General features: G+C 41.4%; 1 protein-coding gene across 1 annotated transcript in view; it reads left to right on the top strand.

The window, feature by feature from the left end:
• Vat1l (vesicle amine transport 1 like) overlaps positions 1–21,196 on the top strand; it is a 147,654-nt gene that overhangs the window by 21,676 nt on the left and 104,782 nt on the right. The window contains exons 2-3 of the mRNA XM_041650853.1: positions 96–225; positions 3,898–4,113. Coding sequence (XP_041506787.1) covers positions 96–225; positions 3,898–4,113 — 346 coding nt within the window. The remainder of the gene's footprint in view (positions 1–95; positions 226–3,897; positions 4,114–21,196) is intronic.

Here is a 21,196-nt window from a genome sequence, read left to right as displayed (position 1 = left end):
AAGACAGAAGGCAGGGGAAGGGAAGAAAAGGCCGCAGTGATGCTCTGGGGGAAAATCTCATTTTGAATCTCTTCCTTTCTGCTTGCTGTCCACAGCGGTTTGAACTTCATTGACCTGATGGTGCGACAAGGGAATATTGACAACCCTCCTAAGACACCCTTGGTGCCAGGATTCGAGTGTTCTGGGATTGTTGAAGCTCTGGGGGACAGCGTGAAAGGATACGAGGTAAAATTTTAAGTCTGACGTAAGCAGCAATAACCATCTAGAATCTGTGAGGAAGTAAAGCTACATAAGACACATTTGAAATAGTACCAGTAATATTTATTTTCTCATTTTGAGCTAGATAACATTAACCATGTTTTTAATGATAGGAATTTCCAAAAATCTCGTGATTTTATTGGTTTGCTTATTTTTTAGGATTTTTTTCATATACTATCTTTGTTGCTCTTGGCAACAGTTTGAGGAAGTGGGCTGGACAAGTCTTATTCCTTTTTCATACTTACTTAACGTAGCTATTAAGACTATTTGGTTTTGTAGTAACTAAGTGCACAGTCCCTTGTTCCATCTATAGCTACCATTCCCAACATCTCAGGCCTCGCAATCAAAACACAAAAGTAAGGCGAGTTAATTATTTTATAAAATGATACCTTAAAGTATTTACCTGGTTGATACCTTTTAAGTTATCATTTGCAAATCATAAACTACTTCAGGAATGGATAAAAAAGGGCTTTAGATTAAAAAAAATAATTTAAGTCAAGGAATCTCAAACTGACAATGGGATAGAATTGGTGAGGGATTAATGGCTTCAGGAAGAGGGCAACACGTAAGTGGTTTATTCCATTATTCTGTTTTCATTCACATGTGATATTCTCCACACAAGTGGAGAATACATTTTATTTTGAAAAAATGCATGCATGAATCTTCCTACTGTCTTAATACAAACTAAATACAACTTAGTCCATAAAAACTGAAGCACAGTATCTGGTAAGGTGTCATTTGAATAAAGGTGTTTGCCATCAAGCCTGGTGACTTTAGTTTAATCCCTGTAACACGCGAGGTTGAAGGGGAGAACTACAAGTTGTCCTTGGACTTCCACACAAGTGCTTGGTACACACACACACACACACACACACACACAAACAAACAATCTAATGAAATACTGCAGCAACATCAGTCATATAAAATTGAGGAGGCATCTGAAAACTTACTACATATCAAATTCTAGGTTTCTCACTCATAACTGGGATCTCAGAAGAAAGGCAGGGAGATTGACATATAAGAACACACCATAACCAGCTTTGAAGAGCAGTCATCTTTACTCTAACTATAGTACATAGACACACACAGAGAGAGAGAGAGAGAGAGAGAGAGAGAGAGAGAGAGAGAAGGGTTTTACTATTTCCTCTGGTTCAAAAGGTGTAATAATCAATAATTCTCTGTGAGGCTAGAAGGTAGAAAGTAGAAGCAAACCCCAGATTTACATCACTAAAGCCTAAGTCACAGTTCCTAGAATCTCATGGTCTTTACCCATGTTCCCACCCTCACCCCAATGTTACAAAAATATGTGCAAGGAATGAGTGAGGATGAACCCTGTAAAATTCAGCACCAATGTTCTCTTCAACTTGACCTTCAGCCTGCAGTTCATCCTCACCCCAGTGGGAGCTTCAATCTACCTGAAAATACTGAATGTTCTAAAGGCATGTTGAGGGATGTCTGGAAACCTCATCCCATTTAGCCATGCTTCTGTCAAAGACATCCTAATGACCAAGGAGAAGAAAGTTTTAGAAGAATTTCAGCTACCCTGGTTTATCTGATTCCCTCATGACTAAAATAGAGTGGTTAAGTAACTCAGTTAGAAGATAGGTTGGATACTCTATGATGTGTCATGTAAGGAAGGAGGCTAATAGAACCTGGCCTCCATGGCCCCTGAAAGATTTTAATATATTGGCTATAAAGGATCAAAATGTCTTGAAATAGGGAGGTAGGGAAGGGAACTTTAATTTCCATCAGATTCTAATTTCAGAAACCCCTGCAGAAATTATAAAATATATTTATGTTTAAGCTTGAAACTGAACTATGTCCATCAAAGTGGAGGACTACTTCTAGCCAATATTCAATGAGTCCAGGATTACTTCCAGACTTGAGAGATGAGAAAAAAGAAGGCAAGTTTAGACTAGAGCCACAGGTAAGTCTGAGCAAGGACTGCTCACTGTCTAGACCAGGGGGTCGGGTCCAGAGACAGGAGAACCTGTTTATGTCTAAGCCATTTAAATCTCCAGCAAAAAGGAAAGATGTAAGTAGCAACTACTCCTCTGTGCCCAGCCATCATCATCCTAGTGATTAATTGTCCTCTCAAACCAAGAAGACTGCATTGTTCCTATTGCTGGCAAGGCAAACCAGGGCTCAGTGACTCAGATACCTCTCCTAAATTGAGCTCTCTCAGCTCCAGCAGGGATGCCCTGACATTGGGACAGAGATGTGCAGATTCTCTTAGAACACAATAGATTTGGTCCCCATCTGTATCATCTAACTGAGCTCCTCTTAACCCAGATCTGATAGGTTCCAGGATAGACAGGAAAGTCTTTATAGACATTGTGACATCCACACACTGAGGTTGCAGCAATCTTATCCTTAAATAAACAGAACTGTCTGGTTTTAGGAAGCAGACTACTGTGGAATCTCTTGGAACACATTGACCCTTCCACACATGAAAAACTTCACTCCTTTGGGCCACTGTCTGAAACATTGCCATGCTCACATCATCAGCTTAAGAGTTGATTTTCTACTGAAATATTCCTTCCAGGAAGAGTTGCCTCCTAAGCCCCACCACCCAAAGTATTTTCCACCTGCAATTTTTCAGACGATGAGAACAATTTAAGAGTATGAACTGTAACTCATTTACCATTATACCACCTGTGCTTGGAATTCAAGGCCGAGAGGGGGCTTACATAAACAATCATGGCGGGAGAGCACTGTGATAGTATGAAATGATGTATATGATATATGTGGAAACAGACAGCTCTTTGTCTGTGTGACCTCGGAGCAGAGACATAATGCACCTTCAGTGTCAACAAGCGAGTAGTGGGGCTACTACCCCAGAAAGCTGTCATGGAGACTAAACAACTGATGTAATATGGAGGTTAGAGCTCAGTATAGAATTGGTTTTGCCCAGCAAATGGTTTTTTCTGCTATAATCAAATATGCAAATACAACAACCTCTCATGGAAAGAAATCCATATAAGTCCAAGGGTATTTACTTGGCTATGAGGGCTAAAAGAAGCCTTAAAGGAAGGGCATGAGGTTTGGGTGAATGACAGCTGGGGAAGGAGAGATGAAGGATGTGCATCATCCTACCTCTGTCAGGTGTACTGATACTCTTCAAGCCTCTGCTACCACCTAAACAGTCTTCAGAATCCTAGTGGCAGAAAACAAGGATATAGCTCAATTAGTAGAGTGCTTATCTAGCATGCACGAGGTCCTCGGTTCAAGACTTCAGCAGTGCATAAAACCAGACATACTGGTGCATACCTAAAACCCCAGTTCTCAGAAGGTGGAGAGAAGAGGATCAGAAGTTAAGGTCACCTTCAGCTACGTAGTAAATTTTAGGCCATCCTAGAGAGCATGAGACTGCTTGAAAAGAAGGAGGAAAAGAAATAAGAGAGGAGGTAAAGGAAAAGAAATAGGAGTATTATTCTAGTGACAGAATGAGTTTTTCTAAATTCATGGCTGTGAAGAGGAGACATTGAAGGGAAGATAGGTAGTTAGGAAGCTAAAAGCTCTCAATGGCTCGTTAAACACTGCATATTGTGTACTATGGACAGCTCCCGATGAGCGCAGTCCTCCTTAGAACTCCGTCATGAATCAGTTTCCTTTAACTCTGTATTTCTTTATTCCCAGATTGGAGACCGTGTCATGGCATTTGTCAACTACAATGCCTGGGCTGAGGTAGTCTGCACACCAGTGGAGTTTGTCTACAAGATCCCAGATGACATGAGTTTCTCGGAGGCCGCTGCTTTCCCCATGAACTTCGTCACAGCGTACACGATGCTCTTTGAGATTGCCAACCTCCGGGAAGGGATGTCTGTGCTCGTGCACTCAGCCGGCGGTGGAGTGGTAAGTTTGCTGGCGATTCTGTTTCTTCAAGGTCATGATGGCACAAATGGAGTTGAAATTGACATTGTGATTCTTACATGGCTTGTCATTTGTAGGAATAATCCACCACAGAGTTGGCACTCACATGGGGAGCAAAAGCCTTTATTGATTGTTGTAGTGAGGTTAGGTTGAGCCTCACAGATGGTGCCTCTGGGGCTAGGATGGTCTCAGCATGTCATGTGAGGACACAGTGGTCCCAGGCATAGTGTTTATAGAGTGACACTGAATCTTGGCATCGTAATTAAGTGCTGTGTTGATAATTATGAGATACCTACACATGTCATATCCCACTGAAGCCATACAAAATGCCAAGAGAGTGATGATGTCCTTTTCAATTAATTTCAGTGCTTGACATGATCCTTAAGAGTAACATTCTAATCTACTTGTGCACTGGCATATTTTCTTAAGTGAGAAAAATGTGCACAGAGATTGATCTGTCACACTGAGAATTGCACATGAACCTCAGCACACCCAGGAGAGTGATCGTACATGGGAGTATTCTGTGTGCAATCTTTCAGACCATCTTTGCCAAGTGGGAAAAGTGAAGGAAATCAAAATTTATTCTATATAGTTCAGGTACAGTGGATTTTTCTTCCATAGTTTCAATGTGTCATGGTGTGTACGTCTAATACACACTGTCTGCCATTCCAATGGATAAATACTAGGCTTGACATGTTCTATTGAGGCTTACCTGGGACTTTCATCTCTCTGAGGGGAGGTGGTTTTACTCACATGCCATGCTCTAGACTCTGTGGATGCACAGACTCAGAAGAGAAGGCATGATCTGACAGAATTTGAGAGGTTTCTAAGTTGTGATTCTGTTTGCTGGCTTCAGAGATGAGTTCTTATGATTTCCTCTAGCTCAGTTTTAGGAGAGGTTTCGTTAGTATTGATTTTAAAAAACCCTTGATTTTTTACAATTATCAGAGTTTTCTAAAGTGTGTGTGTGTGTGTGTGTGTGTGTGTGTGTGTGTGTGTGTGTATAAGCCAGAGGTTGACACTGGGTCATCAGGTGTCTTTCCTAGTCATTATCCATCTTATCTTTTTAAATAAAGTCTGTCACTGAACCCAAAGCTCCCAACTTACTGAGGCTGGCTGGCCAGCCTGCCCCAGGGATTGCCCTGTCTCTACCTCCCCTGCACTGGGACAATAGGCACCACCACACCTCTCTTTTCTACATGGATGCTGAGGATGGGACTTGGGTTCTCACGCTTGTGTAGGATGCAGCTTACCAGAGTCATTTTCCCAGCCAACGAAGGTCATTTCTGCATTTCCTTTCTAAGAACACAAGCTCACATCCAAAAGCAAGGGCATGAAAATTTCAGAATGCTTTGCAAACGGATCTTCAATCTCCTTTACAAATTTGCTGATGTCTTCTGACCATGAGTAAAGATACAATAAAAACTAAATATCCCTGAGAAAAGAGAGTACTTTTGGTTTCAGCAATCTGCTAACCACAAGCAACCCGTTTAGAATACTGGCATTTATGGTCTTGGTGTGTTCTGCATACAAAGTGTGGGGGTTCTTTCCATTGCCAGCACAAAAACCTGTCCTTATGGTGATGCTGGCTTCAGTCCTGCCAAGGGTCAGTGTGATGGTTCATTACACTTACTTGCCAACTTGATTGACTCTGGAATCAACTAAAATACAATGTCCTGGGCATGACTAGGACTTTCTTTGTCAGATTGTTTTACTAGGGAAGGCCACCTTAAATGTGGAAGGCATCTTTCAAGAGCCACCCAGATAAAAAGACATGGAAGCAGAATCTTTGCTTCTTGCCTCTTTGGTTTCACTCTTGCTGGCAAGGCTATCCATCCTGTTGCTGCAGCGCTCCTTCAATGATAGTAGAACCAGTTTCTTCAGGCTTCCAATGTGAGCTAAAGAGTAGTAGCTCTCCAGTAACCTTTCAGACCTTCAGCATCAGGCTGGGGCTGCTGAAGATGCCCAATCTTATGGTCTGAGCAAGCTAGTAAGGCATTCCCCTGTGGCCTCTGCCTCAGTTCCTCTCTCCAGGTTCTTGATTTGACTTCCTGCGCCAACTTCCCTCAGTGATGAACTGCTACCTGGAAGTGTAATCCAAATGTACCTCTTCTTATCATGCTGCTTTGGGTCAGAATGTTTTATCATAGTAACGGAAAGCAAACCAGAACAGTTAATTTGCATATATTATCACTGAATTTTTTCCTCTTTCTTTTTGTGCTGAGAACAAATAGAAACATCAAGACTGTGTTTCTCATATATGAAAAGAAATTCTGGGATACTTACCATAATTTTTATTCTGCCTTATTCTGGGCTTGCAGATAGTATCAATGATAACTAAAATGAAAAAAATGGTGAAGGAATTAGAGAAAAGGGACGATAAGAGGAGAAAAATAAGCTAATGGGCATTACACAGGCTAAGATGTTTTAAAGCTTTGTCTGAGATGGACAACCATTTTCTCTCTGGGCTTCGTAATAGCTGGTGAAAATGGGGGAAAGTGATCATATATGCAAGCAAGCTATGTCTATTTGATGGAAACACACCCGTTAGAAAGAAGAACCCTGGTTTGGAGACTAAATGGCTGTTCTTTGGCTTCTCATAAAGAACATATATGAGAAAGTTCTGAGAATTCTCATGAGGGCTGCTTCATGGAGTGTAATATTTCCACCAAGTCTCCTATGCTGCGCTCTTAAGGCTGTCAAATAGTATTGAAGTAAAATAAAAAATTCAGTGAGAGTCTACACACTGAGGCCAAGAGGATGTGGTCTGGCTTCATCTTTGGACAGACTTAAAGGTGCAGTTCTGCTACCTGTCTCTCCAGAGCAAAGGCTTCTTGAAGACTATTTCTTCCAGAAAAGATTGGTAGGATCAATGAAGCAATTCAAGGTCACCATTAAAGGAAAGAGGGTAGACCAAGCACATGCTTACACATAGAGATAGTCATCTGAGCTGAGCAGGCTTGACGGTCTTGCAGAAAGGAAGATTGGGCCTAGGGACGGTGGGGAACCCTTCCACCCCTTGTGGATATGAGTGAGTCCTCCACATTAGAACCAGAGTCCTCCCAAGACAATGGCTGGTGACTGTTCATATGGTCAGCGACCCCCTGAGGGCAATTTCACCTGCATTGTCTATGACACTCTTGCAGAGGAATGGAGATGCTCCCCATCACTGTCATGGCCACCCTGGGTACAATTGTTGCAGTAGACAGAACAATAGCTCCTGAAGACCCCTGAGTCTCTGGCCCCTTTGAGTGTGTCCCTTACAGAGCAATGGGAATTTCACAAATTTGATTATGGTAAAAGTCTTAAGAATGGAGAATTTTTCTCAGATTGTGGCTGTTCCCAAAGAAACCATGAGAAAGAAGCCAGAAGAGGGAAGCAGAAGAGCTGGGGGGGGGGGGGAGGTGCCTCCATGTGACTTTACTGACAGAGTGGGGCTATGAGCCAAAGACAGCAGGTGGGTTCTAGATGTCGAGAGAGACATGGCATCTAGAGCCCATGGAAGAGAACAACTCTGCTGACACTTTGGTTTCAGCAGAATGAAATCCATTGTGGATCTGGGATTTCCAGAGGCACAATATAAGAAAGACATGTTTTGGGAGTTCCTAAGTTTGCACTAATTTGCCATAGAGGCCATTTTTCCTGGAATGCCCCACACAGTGGAGATGCCACTATGGCTTCACAAAGCCCAGGAAGCAATAAAGTTTGTACCCTACTCCGGGTGATCCTAGGCCTATTCTTTTCCCACTCAACAAACCAGAATGTTAGGAGAATATAGGGCATTCATTCTCATGCTTCCATGTACTCAGGACTTGGGAGATGGCTCAGTCAGTAAGGTGTTTGCTATGCACTGGAGTCTGATCTCCAGAACCTATACTAAAACTAAAGCCAGTGAGGCAGAGACAGGCACATTTTGGGGCAACCACTTGAAAGTTCCAAATCAGTGTGAGACTCTTTTTCAATAAACAAGACAAACAGTTGCTGAGGAATGACATCTAGCCTCCACATGCATGTACACACATGCATACATGAACACACAATCACACACACAAACACTCACATACACACACCATTTAGTGAATTTTCAGCAATAAACATAGACATTTCAAAAGCTGTGAGACTGTGGCCAGGCATACATATTCTAACTTGATATTGATGTGATTGTGAAGATTAAACCTCATTAGGATAAAACTGCCTAACCTGGGTTTCTCTAAGACTACAGTCTTCGCAGCACCAAGATTTCTGTCATGTTTTCAGTGAAGACTTGGGTGGAGATTTTGCAAATAGCTCACAAAGAATGCCAATGTTAGCTGTGATTTTCTAGAACTATAATAGGGCATTGAGAACTAATTCAGACCAGAGCAGGATGTGTGGTCGCTGTAGTGGCCCAAATGTATCCACTGCCCCATCAAAGCCTTGGATATGTAATTTCCCAGACTGCAGCATAACCAGATGGCCTGAGATGCTAATGCCCCTAATCAAATCCTGAGAAACTGGTGGAAAATTGGTCCATGAGTTCTTAAAATGAAAGCAACAAAGTAAGCAATGGTGTGGGACTCCTGTGAGGACCTGTGTGGGCTTTCTTCCAATCCCATCCAGCATGCCTTCTTGATGAGCCTCCTGAGTTTGGGCATCATGACTCAGGTGTGCTCCATTTCTGGAAGTGGCATGATTTTTAGATTGTTACTGGGTTTTCTCCCCTACTTCCCTCATCAGAGCAGTGATCCCGTTGGCAGTGAGTGCCATCCCATTTGATAGATGTAGGTGCTGATGGAGAGGGGAGCGAGAGTGGTAAGAATAGCAGAGACAATGCGCTTTAAGCCTCTTGACCCTGTGCTTCATGCTCTTGATGCTCCACCATCTGGGTCCTAGCATAAGAGAGACAAGAAGGTGAGAAAGGTTGATCTCACAGACATCCTCAGGAAAGGACTCCAGGAAGATGGTGCTAGATCAACATCTCCCTCCCCTACATCTCCTCCACTCACACTGACCTGCTCACTCTTCTGAGATCTGGGTATTTTTGAATCCTGTTTCTTCTTTCCAGAATGATCTTTTTGCTTAAGTCAAATGTAACCTCCTCTGAGAAGCCATACAGCAGTACGTGTCTAGGTAAACACTTTTGTGAAAGATACAGAAGAATCCTTATGGCTTTTTCCTTCGTGCATGGGTTCAACTGAACAGCCTTTCATAGTTTGAGGTCTTATCTAATAGGAAGCATGCATGGCTATGTGGTCAAAAGACCCTGAATTCTACCTTCAGCTCTGTCTTTCAATAGCTAGATGATTGTGAACAACTTAAAACCTATAAAGTAAAATGCTTATATCTACCTCATGGCATCACACGAAAGGGAGAAAAATGGGGTTGTCATTACTCCTGAAATACAGTCTATTAATTTTCTAGAGAAATAGAGGGAAGGAAAGGGGCAGAGATAGAGGAACAGAGGGAGAGAAGGTGTAGTAAAAGGGTGAAGGTTAGGAGCAGTGAAGGGGGCAGAGACAGAGAGGTTTCCCTTTGTATTCACAGTACCAAGAAAAATCTCAGACCCTGCTTTGGGGTCACTTCTGAAAAATATTTGGTTTCAAACAGGGTTTATTCTTGTTCATCTATTATACTTCTCAAGATATGCAATGGGATTGGCACTTCACCTCTACCCAAACCTTTAAAAGTTTAATCACAAAGCATTGTACAAGTTCAGATCAAAGCTAATTCTTCAAAATATCTAATCAGGACTCCTAAAAACTGGCAAAGTAATAAAAATAAAAAAGCAAAGAGCACCTAAGAAACTGTCACATAGCAGAAGAGACTAAGAAAACAAGTTATGTGTCTTGGCATTAGACATATCCAGGAACAGGGGATCTCAGTTGAGGAATTATCTTTAACAGATTAGCCCGTTGGCAAATCTGTGAGAGAATTTTCTTAATTTGTGAGGAGGATCTGGCCCATTGGGGACAAGGCCCCTCCTGGAGAGGTGGTCCTGGGTAATATAAGAAAGCAAGCTGAAGAGGTCAGTAAATAGCATGACCTCTGCTTCCATTCCTGACTCCAAGTTCCTGCCTGAGTTTCTGTCCTGATTTCTCCAAATGATGCACGGTGGTGGGGAAATGTAAGCTAATTTGCTTTGGTCAGGATTTATTAAAGCAACAGGAAACCAAACTAGGGAAACATAGAAGTGCATATGGTACCCTAGGTCAGCTTCTGGAACAGAGAATGTGGCCTGATGGGAAAACCGGTGAATTTCAAAGAAACTCTACAGTTTAGTAATATAATGTTGATTCCCTACTTCTGGTGAATGGACCCCAGAGTAGAAGGCAGGGTCCTTCCATGGGTCTTAGAAAGGAAAGTACTGTTTAACTTTCAGAGTTAACTGGCTGAAGTTCATCCATTCATTATGGATGAGGTATCTCTCAGCATTATTCAAACCCTTGAAATAAAGCAACCACAAAAGGGAAGGTGGAGTCTCTACTGGGGCATCCTAAATCTTTGTGTAGGGTCCAATGGGCCCAGGAGCTGGTGGTCCTCTCTAAATGATGAATACATGATTCTGTAGCACGAAACCTTGAGAACATGAAGAAAGAACCTCAGTGTGTTAAGGAACTTAGGTGTATAGGGTAATGCCTTCATTTCTTTTCTTGTTGCTCAGATTAAAAAAAAAAACTAGACAAAAGCAATATAAGGGAGAAAGGTTTTTTTGGTTTTTGGTTTTCTTTTTTTCTGACTCAAGTAAAAGGGTACTGTCTATCGTGGTAGAGAAGTCATACAACAGAAGCTGGAAGCAGCTGGTCACCTCATATCCACAATCAGGAAACAGAATGATGAGTCTGTGCTGTTGTCAGTTCCCTTTCTCCATTTATGCAACCTAGGATCCTTGCTGGGGAATGGTGCCACCCACAGTGAGTGGATCGTTCCACCTCAATTAATGCAATCAAGATCATTCCCCACAGGCATGCCCAGAGGCCTGTCTTCCAGGCGATTCTAGGTTCTGTCAAGTTGACAGGAGGCACTAACCATCACAGGAAGACATCCCATCTCAGCAAGAGTCAGTTGTGATATAGGACTCTTTTTAATTGTTTTTATTGGGCTATATATTTTCTCCACTCCCTTCCATTCCTCTTCCTTCCCCTTTTATCCTCTCCCATGATCCCCATGATCCCAATTTACTTAGGAGATCTTGTCTTTTTCTACTTCCCATGTGGATTATATTCACTTACGTCTCTCTTAGAGTCCTCTTTGTTGTCTAGGTTCTCTGAAACTGTAAATTGTAGGCTGGTTTTTCTTTGCTTTATGTCTAAAAGCCACTTATGAGTGAGCACATTTTATATTTGTCTTTCTGGGTCACACAATATGATGTTTTCTAGATCTATCCATTTTCCTGCAAATTTCAAGAAGTCATTGTTTCCCCCAATGGTTGAAAGTTGATCTTTCTGAAGATTTCAACTCATCATTGTTGGAGGGGCAGGGTAGAGCAGAGATCATGTCACAGCAGCAGGGAGAAGAGAAAATTCTGTGCAGATATCAGCTTCCAAGAGTAATTTATTGAAAACAGAACCATGATTGATCATGAAAGTCACTGAGATTGACCCAGCTACTCAAGCCTACAACCTAAGAACTATGGTTAGTTCTTCTCTGACATGATGTCCTTTCAAAATCCTATGATTCATTCATTTGTCCACTCTCACACATCCAGGACATAGATTGTGAAGATCTGCTCAGTTCAGGATATTCAATTATGCACTAGAAATTGAACAAGCAGTAAGACAGATTCTCCTCTTTGAATGAGAAATTCAATAAAGCAAAAGTGGACATTAATCAAATAACCACATAGATAACTCTGCTGTGGGCTTAAAAGAGATAAGTGCTACCATGAGGGTCTATAACAGAGACCTGGGATAGAGTATGGTGTAGAATCAGGAAGCCACTTCCTTGTGGATATGCCATTTCCACTCCAATCTCAGGATGATGAGTGAACCGGACCATGGTGGGAACAGAAGAACTATGTGAAAAGTGCATTTGGGATGAGCTGATTCATGAGGGTAAGGAGCCCAGTGGCTTTCATGAGAAGTGGAGGGTATGCCTTCAGCTGAAAAATTATAAACAACAGGATCTTTCCTGTGTCCACCACCTCTCTTCATCTGTCTTAGCTTGGTTTCTGTTGTTGCGACAAATATTATGACCTACAGCAACTTGGAAACTTGGAGAGGAAAAGTTTCTTTCATCTTACAGGTTGCAGCAAGCTGTTGCTAGGAGACATAGTAAAAGCTCAAGAAAGGGAAGACCTTCAACAGGGCAGGAACTCAAAGCAGAAACTATAGAGGATGCTGCTTACCAGCTTGCTGTCCATGGCTCATGCTTAGCTGATTTTCTTATACAACTTGGACCATCTGCCCAAGACTGAGACCACTGACATCCATCAAGATAGTGGCTTCCAGACATGTCTAAAGGCCAGGCTAGTTGAAGCAATTCTTTTACTGAGGTGCTCTCTTACAACTCTGGACTGTGTCAAGTTGTGACTGAAACTAACCTGTAGTCCATCCTTCTGCTGTTGCATTGTGGTCCCAATATCACTTACCTAGGTTGTTACTGCAGAGAGCTATAACAGTTTTCTGCTCACAAAGTCTCATATTTATTTATTCCTTCCTTCATTCATTCATTTTGTTTTTTCTAGACAGGGTTTCTCTGAGGGACAGTCATGACTGTCCTGGAACTCACTCTGTAGACCAGGCTGGCTTCAAACTCAGAGATCCACCTGTCTCTGCCTTTCAAGTGCTGGAATTAAAGGCATACACCACCACCACCTTCTTTATTCTTTTTTAAATCGCTCTCTCTATGTGTATGATGTATGTGTGTGCATGTGTGTTCACAACTGTCTATGTGCATGTGTGTGCCATGGCAAGCTTGTGGTTGTCAGAGGACAACCTTGGAAGTCAGTCTTTGCCTTACACCTTGTTAGAGCCAGGGCAAATTCCTTAGATGGTCATCTGTGCATACACCAGGCTAGCTGACTCTTAAGCTTTTGGGAATTCACCTGCCTCTGCCTTCTGTCTCACCATAGAAGTGCTGGGATGACAGATGCATGCTACCATACTTGTCTGTTAAATGGATTCTTGGGACCAAATTTAAGTCTCCATGTTAGCTCGACAGGGACTTTAATGACTAGTCCCACCCACCTCTCTTTGTTCTATTAGCTCTTTGCTTGACTCTAGAATGGTTCTACAACCTACCAATCTGATTCTTTGGCCCTTTACTGTAATAAACACTGGGGATAGTGATGAAGGGTGAGAATAATCCTCAGGTTAAGCTCATATCCTTCACTTCTTTGTATGCTGTCAATACTGCCAGGATTCTCCTGCAGCTCCTATCTGGCTTCTTCTCTTAGGTCATTACCTCATTCGGGCAGAAAGGCTTTCAGCACCTGTAAAGGGCATGGAGAAGATGTCTAGGTGACCACCCAGCTCTGTGTTCTGCTCCATATGAGAAGTTGCGCAATGAGGGATTGCTTTTTGAGCTTTCCCAACTATGCTCTATGCTTGGATCTAGCTGGGATGATGTGCTGAGGTTTGGGGTGATGATGGATTATAGACAGACTCTATAATACACACCAGTTCCAGGGCTGTCTCTTCCAGCATAATCTCCCGTGATTTTTCTCCCCAGTTTCTTGGAGGTATTGAGTTCAATCCCAAAGACATTCTGAATCTGGTACTGTTCCATGAATCCAGAATCCTGAAATTTTTCACTTGCTTCCCTAAAGCCATCGATTCCTGCGCCTACCATCATGTGGGCTTCGTGTAAGCAAGGAAAGACTAGAAACTGCAATGATTTCAATCATTCAGGATCCTGGGATCCCCGCTCCTGACACCTATCTTCCTTTAAGTCCTCGCATCTGGTTCTTCTGCCTCCTAGTCTGTATTTATCAGGTCAATGATTGTGATCAGAATACTGGAGTCAGACAGTCTGAGTCAAAAGCCCAGTGATTTGAACAACCACTTAACATCTCACTTTCTTTATTTATATAATTGGAATCAAAACAATGCAGCAATCACTCACAACCCCTCTATTTATGCTAAATGAGCCGACAATTAAGAGGCACTTAACTCAGAAGACCAGGCATAAAGTATTAGCAATGATAAAGGGAGGGTCAGCTTACCTCAACCCACAAAACTCATATCTCATTATCTTTGTGCGTATTCCCTGCTTCATAAGGGCTGTAAATACTTGTATACCAAGAAGCTCATCATTTGAAAAACATTCTAGACGAAGTATTTGCTAAGAAGCCCTGCTACTGAATTAATCCCAGAGGGAAAATAACATCCTCGGAAATCTTGTCAATTTTAATCTATTAGGCAGTTTGGGGGATTCTTGTTCCTGCCAGCCAATGCTTTTCGAAGAGGTTTTGATCTGTATCTGGCGTATATACTAGGTGAATGAGATCCATTTTCTCTTTCTTTTTTTCACTTTTTGTCATCGAATGAGAGATCCATTTTCTTGGCCTCTGTGCCTGCCCTTCCCATCACCCCTCCACCATGCCATGGCCCAGTTCTCCTGCATCCTTAGTCCTTTCCTTCAGGGATCTAAACAGCAGCTGCATATATAGAGTTACAGGGTTGCAGGAGGCAAAACCATCACCACCTTCTGCCAATCACTAACTATACACTAGATGCTTTGTTACATTTGTTTATTTCCTATGAAGTTCTCTCTGTTGGACTTTATGTAACATCAAGGGAAAGAGAGGGTGAACTCACCATTTGAAATCCCACTGTTCCTGTTTTATCTTCCCAACCGCTTCATTTGTAAAGTGTGAGTGAGATTACTGCCAACCTTCACAGTTACTGGGGAGCCTATATCAGCCCTTGTCATACTGCCAATGCCAACAAAAGTTTAGCTGGTTATAATCTCCCAGACAGGCTAAGAGATTCAATAATGCTCCCAAAGTTATAGAGTTAATTAGTCAGAGGGTCAAACTGATTCCAAGTATCCAGAGCTGGGGATTCCCACATGTCCAGAGCTCTTGACATTTCTCCACACCAGCGGCCTCAGAAACACCTACATCTCTCTTCATTGTTTCTGCCTACCTCACTCTGTGCCATAGAATAAGGGGGATATTTCTGTGGCGAGACACTTGGTCCCTAAGGGCCTGTAATGATAGGAAGCAGAACTGCTAAAAATTTAAAGAGAACAAAGAGGCTCTGCCATGTCCTTCATGAATAATTGACACCACCAGGATTAGCTTCATCTTCACATCAGCAGAAAGGGCCAGGGCTAGGGTTAAGATCTCCTCTAACTGCCAACACTAAGAGACAAGCACTAAATGTCCACTATGTTCCTCAGAGATGAGATGGAATAGGGTCCTTATTCCCCATCCTCAGAAACATCTGATGACGACAACTAGGATGGATTCCTTATGCCACCAACATGCCTTATATTAGATAGGTATTAAATATATTGGATAGATAGATATTAAACACAATAGATAGATATAAAACACACCAGATAGATACATAGATGCTAGATAGATAGATAGATAGATAGATAGATAGATAGATAGATAGGATTGATGGATGGATAGATAGATATATAGATGCTAGATAGATAGATAGATAGATAGATAGATAGATAGAAGATAGATGAATAGATAGATAATCTAAACACATTGCTGACATAGGAGATACAAACACACACATACACACGCATATATATATATATAAGCTTATAAGTACTGTCTATGTAAGGCAAAGCCTTGCTTGAACTCTATTCTAGTTGCTTTTAACTCCTGTGCATAAATCATTATTAACTTGAAGAACTACCTTTATCATAAATATTGTAAAGGTTGAGTTTGGCCTCAGAGGCAGGATCCATTCACTCAATATTGACTGAATAAATACATCAGCTCTTGAAAGTCGACATACTGAAAGTAGATCGAGCCCCATAATTCCCATTCATTGTCTGTGAGACAGAAACTACTACAGTTCTGTTTTAGTAGAGGAAACTGAGGCATAGACAGGTGGTTTGGTTGCTTGATGTTACATTGTGCTATTAATGAGAACTGGTTTTTGAGCTCTCTGTTTAAGGATTCAAAGTTTTAAAGTGCTTGGCTGTTCAGATGAGGAAGCCATACAGACAAAATCCTTGTTTCTACTTGGAGTGATATGAGATGGCTTCTCGTCCATGCATTTTGTTTTGGGCACTCTTCTATGGTGAGAATAGTCTGGTCCTGTCCAGCGGCAAAGAGCTCCCCAGGGGGAGAGAAGATTCAATAGATTACTTCTCAAGAACTCTGATAAATTCAGTGTTCCAGCTTCCCTGGACCATAATATTCCATCTGAAAACTAACCCTCAATTGCCACGTTCACAAAAGCAAGAACCAAACATTCCTTAATTCCTGCATCTTGCCCATTGAGCCTACATCAAGGTCATTAATGTAACTTGGTGAATATTTGGAGAAAGCGTAAAGAAATCATAAGAAAAAGATAACAAAAATGTCAAAAAAAAAAGCAAACAAAATCTTTTGTAATAAAGAGTCCAGATTCTGAAGCCGTATTTGGGGTTCATATTAGCTTTTCTAGTTTGCAAGTAAGACCCCAAGCAGATTGGCTTCTTTCAACTTTGTTTCTTAATTTGTAAGACTGTAACTATGATGTCTGTTTCCTGATTCTCATGTGGTGTTTTATAAGGAGGATTTTGTAGTTGGATTGTCATGCTCTCTGGCACACAGGAAATGCATGTACTAGCTGCTGTTAAGAAGAATATTACCAACACAGCATCATCATCCAACTATGAATACTCAGTGGCACTCTGGCATCCACAGCCAGGGGTGGATGAGTAGTAAACAGCACAATCGAAGGGTCGCTAGCTTTTGAAAGCTAGAACCAAGGCAGATAAAGATTAATCTTGCCTCTTTTTATGTATCTTTCTTAAAAGCATCTGTTTAGGGGCCTCTTGGATTAATAAAATTGTCTCAGGTGTGCATTTCCTTCAACACAGAGCAGATCATTAAACTTTAGGAAAAGTTAGCTTCATAGTTCCAGGCCCTTGAACACTTGCCATGATCTTCAATCAAATGGACAAGTCTTTTTCTGGGTTTATACCACCCCAGGGGCCCATCAGTGCTCCCAGTAACACACCTGAAAGGTCACAGTTGCTTTTCAGAATATCATTACCTTATTAAGAAAAAGAATTGGTTCAGCTAGGACTGAATGAGATGTGTAGCAAGTTCCCTTTTTATGTTTGAGGCATTAGTCTAAATTCCAGCTGACATTTTTGGGTTGTTGACCTCAGTCCTGGATTCCATGTTTCCTAGGACAGCTTCTCCTTACCTTGGCCACTTCCTCCTAAGCTTACTCCAGGGTAAATTCAAGTTGTCCTTACCAGTCATATTCTCCTTGCTCAATATATGAAAAATGAAAATAGAGGCCCCCCTTTCTCTCATGCAATCCAGAGTAGCCCCTACCCTACACTCATGCATAACTCCCTAGCTGTCCCCAAAACATTTCTTCTTGTTTTTTTTCCATTGTGTCTTCTCATTTCTTTATTCCCCAATCCTTTTCTGTTCCTTTTTCTTTCTGCTCATTTCTATATCTGCCTTACACTTCTTTCTCTGCATCTCTCTTTCTTTTCTTCTCTTTTTTGTTCCTTTCTTCTTTTTTCTTTCCTGCTTCCTTTCTCCCTTCTCTTCCTCTATTTTCCTCTTTTTTTCTTCCTCCTTGTCACCTCTCCTTCTCAATTATCAGTGAAGCATTAAACATAATTGTGATGGTCTCTGGATATTTTATATTAAGCAACCTTTCTGAAAACTAAAATCTATAACACAAGTATCTACTGTTCATCACTGGTAGTAGTAATAGGAACTGGAGGGAGGAGTAAAGATTGCTGGGGCCGACAAATGACCTCATACTCTAAGACATCACACATGACTGCTTATGACCTAAACTGGGAACTGGTGTCTAGGATCAGAAGGATATAAGGGAAGAAAGGAATAAAAAGGACAGAAACAGAGTATTAAAAGAATGTCCACCAACACAGGGCCTGGACATGCTGTCAGAACTTAACAAGTATGACAAAGAACAGGAGAAATAGAAAGTAACACTAAAATGATCTGGCACCTGAGTTCAAGGAAGCCAAGTTGGGAATGGTACTGATATCTTTATACATATGGAATCCTTTTAAGATTTTGAATAGATATTTAGTGCATGGTTGACATTTTTATAAGAGTTTGTATTAGGGAGGGATGGGGAAAGATGGATGTGAATGTGTTGGATCTGGCCAGTGTGAGAACCAAGTAAGTGATTTTGAAATGGATACATTCCAAAATACCAACAGCTTTGGAATGCTCCCAGAACAGTGAGAGGAAAGACTGAATTCACAAATCAGGCATCTAGGGCTATATCCGTTTGTTGTCATCATTGTGCTACTTCTGACAAGTCTTTTTTCATCCCTCAACCACATATTTCTTCTATAAATTAGTTATGCCAGCGTGTCTCCTACAAGGTGAAGTAGACCAGCTGCTGCTTCTGTAAACTGAGGTAGACCTTGTGAGGCGAGGTAAAACAGATACTGTTTTTGTGAGGTGAGTCAGACCAGATACTGCTCCTGTAAGGTGAGGGAGACCAGATATTGCTTCTGTGGGGTAAGTTAGAGGCTTCTTCTGTAAGGTAAGACAGTCAAGATAGATGTTGCTTCTGTAAGGGATAGCAGATGAGAAATGTCTTCTGTGAGGTAAATGTGATACTTAATGAAAAGTGAGGTATACCAGATAATTTCCTACGGTCCTGGTTATCTTCATTAGTGGTCTGTGTTTTCTTTGGGAGGCTATCTTTAACTCCTGTGTAAAAACTGCATAATCTATTACTCTCTTTACCACTATCCCTTTTACTCCCACTATGACCCCATTCTTTAAATTCTTAGAATTAGAAAGATAATTAACAATTGTCATTAAGCATTCAGTCTCTAGAGACTTTTTGAACTAGAATACTTGTTTCTATGGCTTATTTAGCTGTCCTTTCCTTTTCCATGTATAGTATAGTCACTGTTTTTTCACTCAAAATATTGTGAGATTTTTAATGAACCATTTGGTGAAAAAAATTGAAGAATGCCTAGCACACTGTACATAAACAGAAACTGCCTAATAAAATTACACTGAGCTATGATGTGAGATCAAGAACATTCTTTGGGATCAAGGTATTCATGGCCTCTAGCTGTTAGAAGAGTTGGTTGCTGATGATTGCAGCCCTCCCTGGGAAAAGCTTTGGAAGCAATGGAACTATATTGTGAGAGATTTCTGTCCTTTGTTAGTGAGGGCAGCCTACATCTAATCACCAGTCCTCTTTCCTCAGAAGAAACAGCTCTGAAGATCTAGCTAGTCCAGTCTCAGAGTTCCTCTGGCAGTGGGCTAGAGAATCTCTCAAGCATACCACAGCTTAGTTTCTCCCTCTGCCCAGTCCCGCTATTCTTTCAACCATTTACACATATTCCTCTGGTCTCCCTTCAGAGTCCTTTCCCATGAATCCAGACTACAAAAATTATGATGTTACTCTATTAGACACCCTATGTATAACCCATACAAGCTTCTTGATCTGTTGCTACCCCTCAATCAATAACCTCATTTAGACCTTACTATGCATCTCTAAGATCTCTGGTTTAGAATATCAACACAGTCCACAACTCTGCTGAGCATACAAAAGAAATTATTGAATTCTAATGGATTGAATAAATGGGTGGATCAAGAAACTGTTGATCTCTGAGCCATTTTGGCCTCCTTCAATTGTTAAATTGACAGTCTGATGAACCTTTTAGTTATGTGTCTAGTACAGAAGGCCTCCCTGTATGGTTGCTGAGCCCCAGAATTCATGAGAGAGAAGAGGAGGTGGGAATTTATTCCTCTACTGCCCAAAGACTACCAGAAGTGGGGGTAAAGATCTACCATGTGAAATGAGCCAACAAGGATGGAATACAGATAGGCACTCCTGCTGATTCTGGAGTTCTGTACAACTATCTCCCAATGTTTCTGAGAAACATATTACTGCTGCGTACAGAGCCATTTGATTTGATGGTTAAGTTTTACATTCACATAGTGTAAGGTTTGAAGTTGGAGTTATTGTAAACCCAATTTAACCTGACAGAAGCAAAAACATAAAACAAGCTTGCATGTATAATATCTACCTCTTGAAATCCATGCTGGAAATTCTAATAAGACTACTGTCAAAAAATAGCTAAGAGAATGTTGTGTGCCAAAACCTTCACTCCCTACTTAATATGTATTACCTGGGTTTTCTCATTTTACAAATGAGTAAGCTGATATTTAGAGAACTAAGAAAGGCTATAAATCAGCAAATAGTGGAGCCAGAAATTGAACCTTCAGCTGCTAAGTAGAGAGCCCTAACCACTCTCCCCTGTTACCAAATGAGCAAATACATTCATTACTAAATGGCATGGTTTTGTAACTGTGATTGGTTTCTAGTATTTTCTTCTTCCATGCAAAACTGAACCCAGGCTCTAAAATGAAGAATATAAATGTGAGTGAGACATAATGGCACACGACTGTAATCCACCAAGCAGTCACCCTGCCCTTTAAATACCCTGCTCGTGAGAATTGAGATAGATGTTTAGACCAGAAGACAAAGGCAGGGCTTCTTGTATTACTGGGAGAGCCTGGGAACTAATCCTCTGAGGATGACCAGCCTGATTTCAACCTGGCATTAAAATATGGTGATAAAAAGGCAACTCTTCCTCCTTTCACTTTAATTCAAATACATAGTCACGCCCAAGCTTGGACCCAGCAGAGGAAGCTACCTAGGTCTTTCCAAATCAGTCTAGTTTCTGTTTTCCAAGGATAACATAAAATACTGTCTGAGGGCGAATGAACCTGAGTCCATTGAAATGCATTTACACAGATGGATGCTGTCAATGGAGCATGTCCAATACAAGACCATGTAGAGACAAAGGTTGCAAGATAGAGGCCTTGAATTGAGATGGATGCCGGGTCTGTGAAGGACACCAATAAGCAAGTAAATATATGGACAGAGTGTGGGAGCTGCAGGAATAGAGACTATGGGAAGAGCCAGAGGAAAATGGTCAG

The sequence above is a fragment of the Microtus oregoni genome, unplaced genomic scaffold, assembly GCF_018167655.1.
Source record: "Microtus oregoni isolate MIOR12 unplaced genomic scaffold, Mior012 000004F_ref0000308, whole genome shotgun sequence".
Taxonomy (NCBI): Eukaryota; Metazoa; Chordata; class Mammalia; order Rodentia; family Cricetidae; genus Microtus; species Microtus oregoni.
The sequence above is the reverse complement of the archived record's forward strand: the minus strand, read 5'-3'. Positions and strand labels throughout refer to the sequence as shown.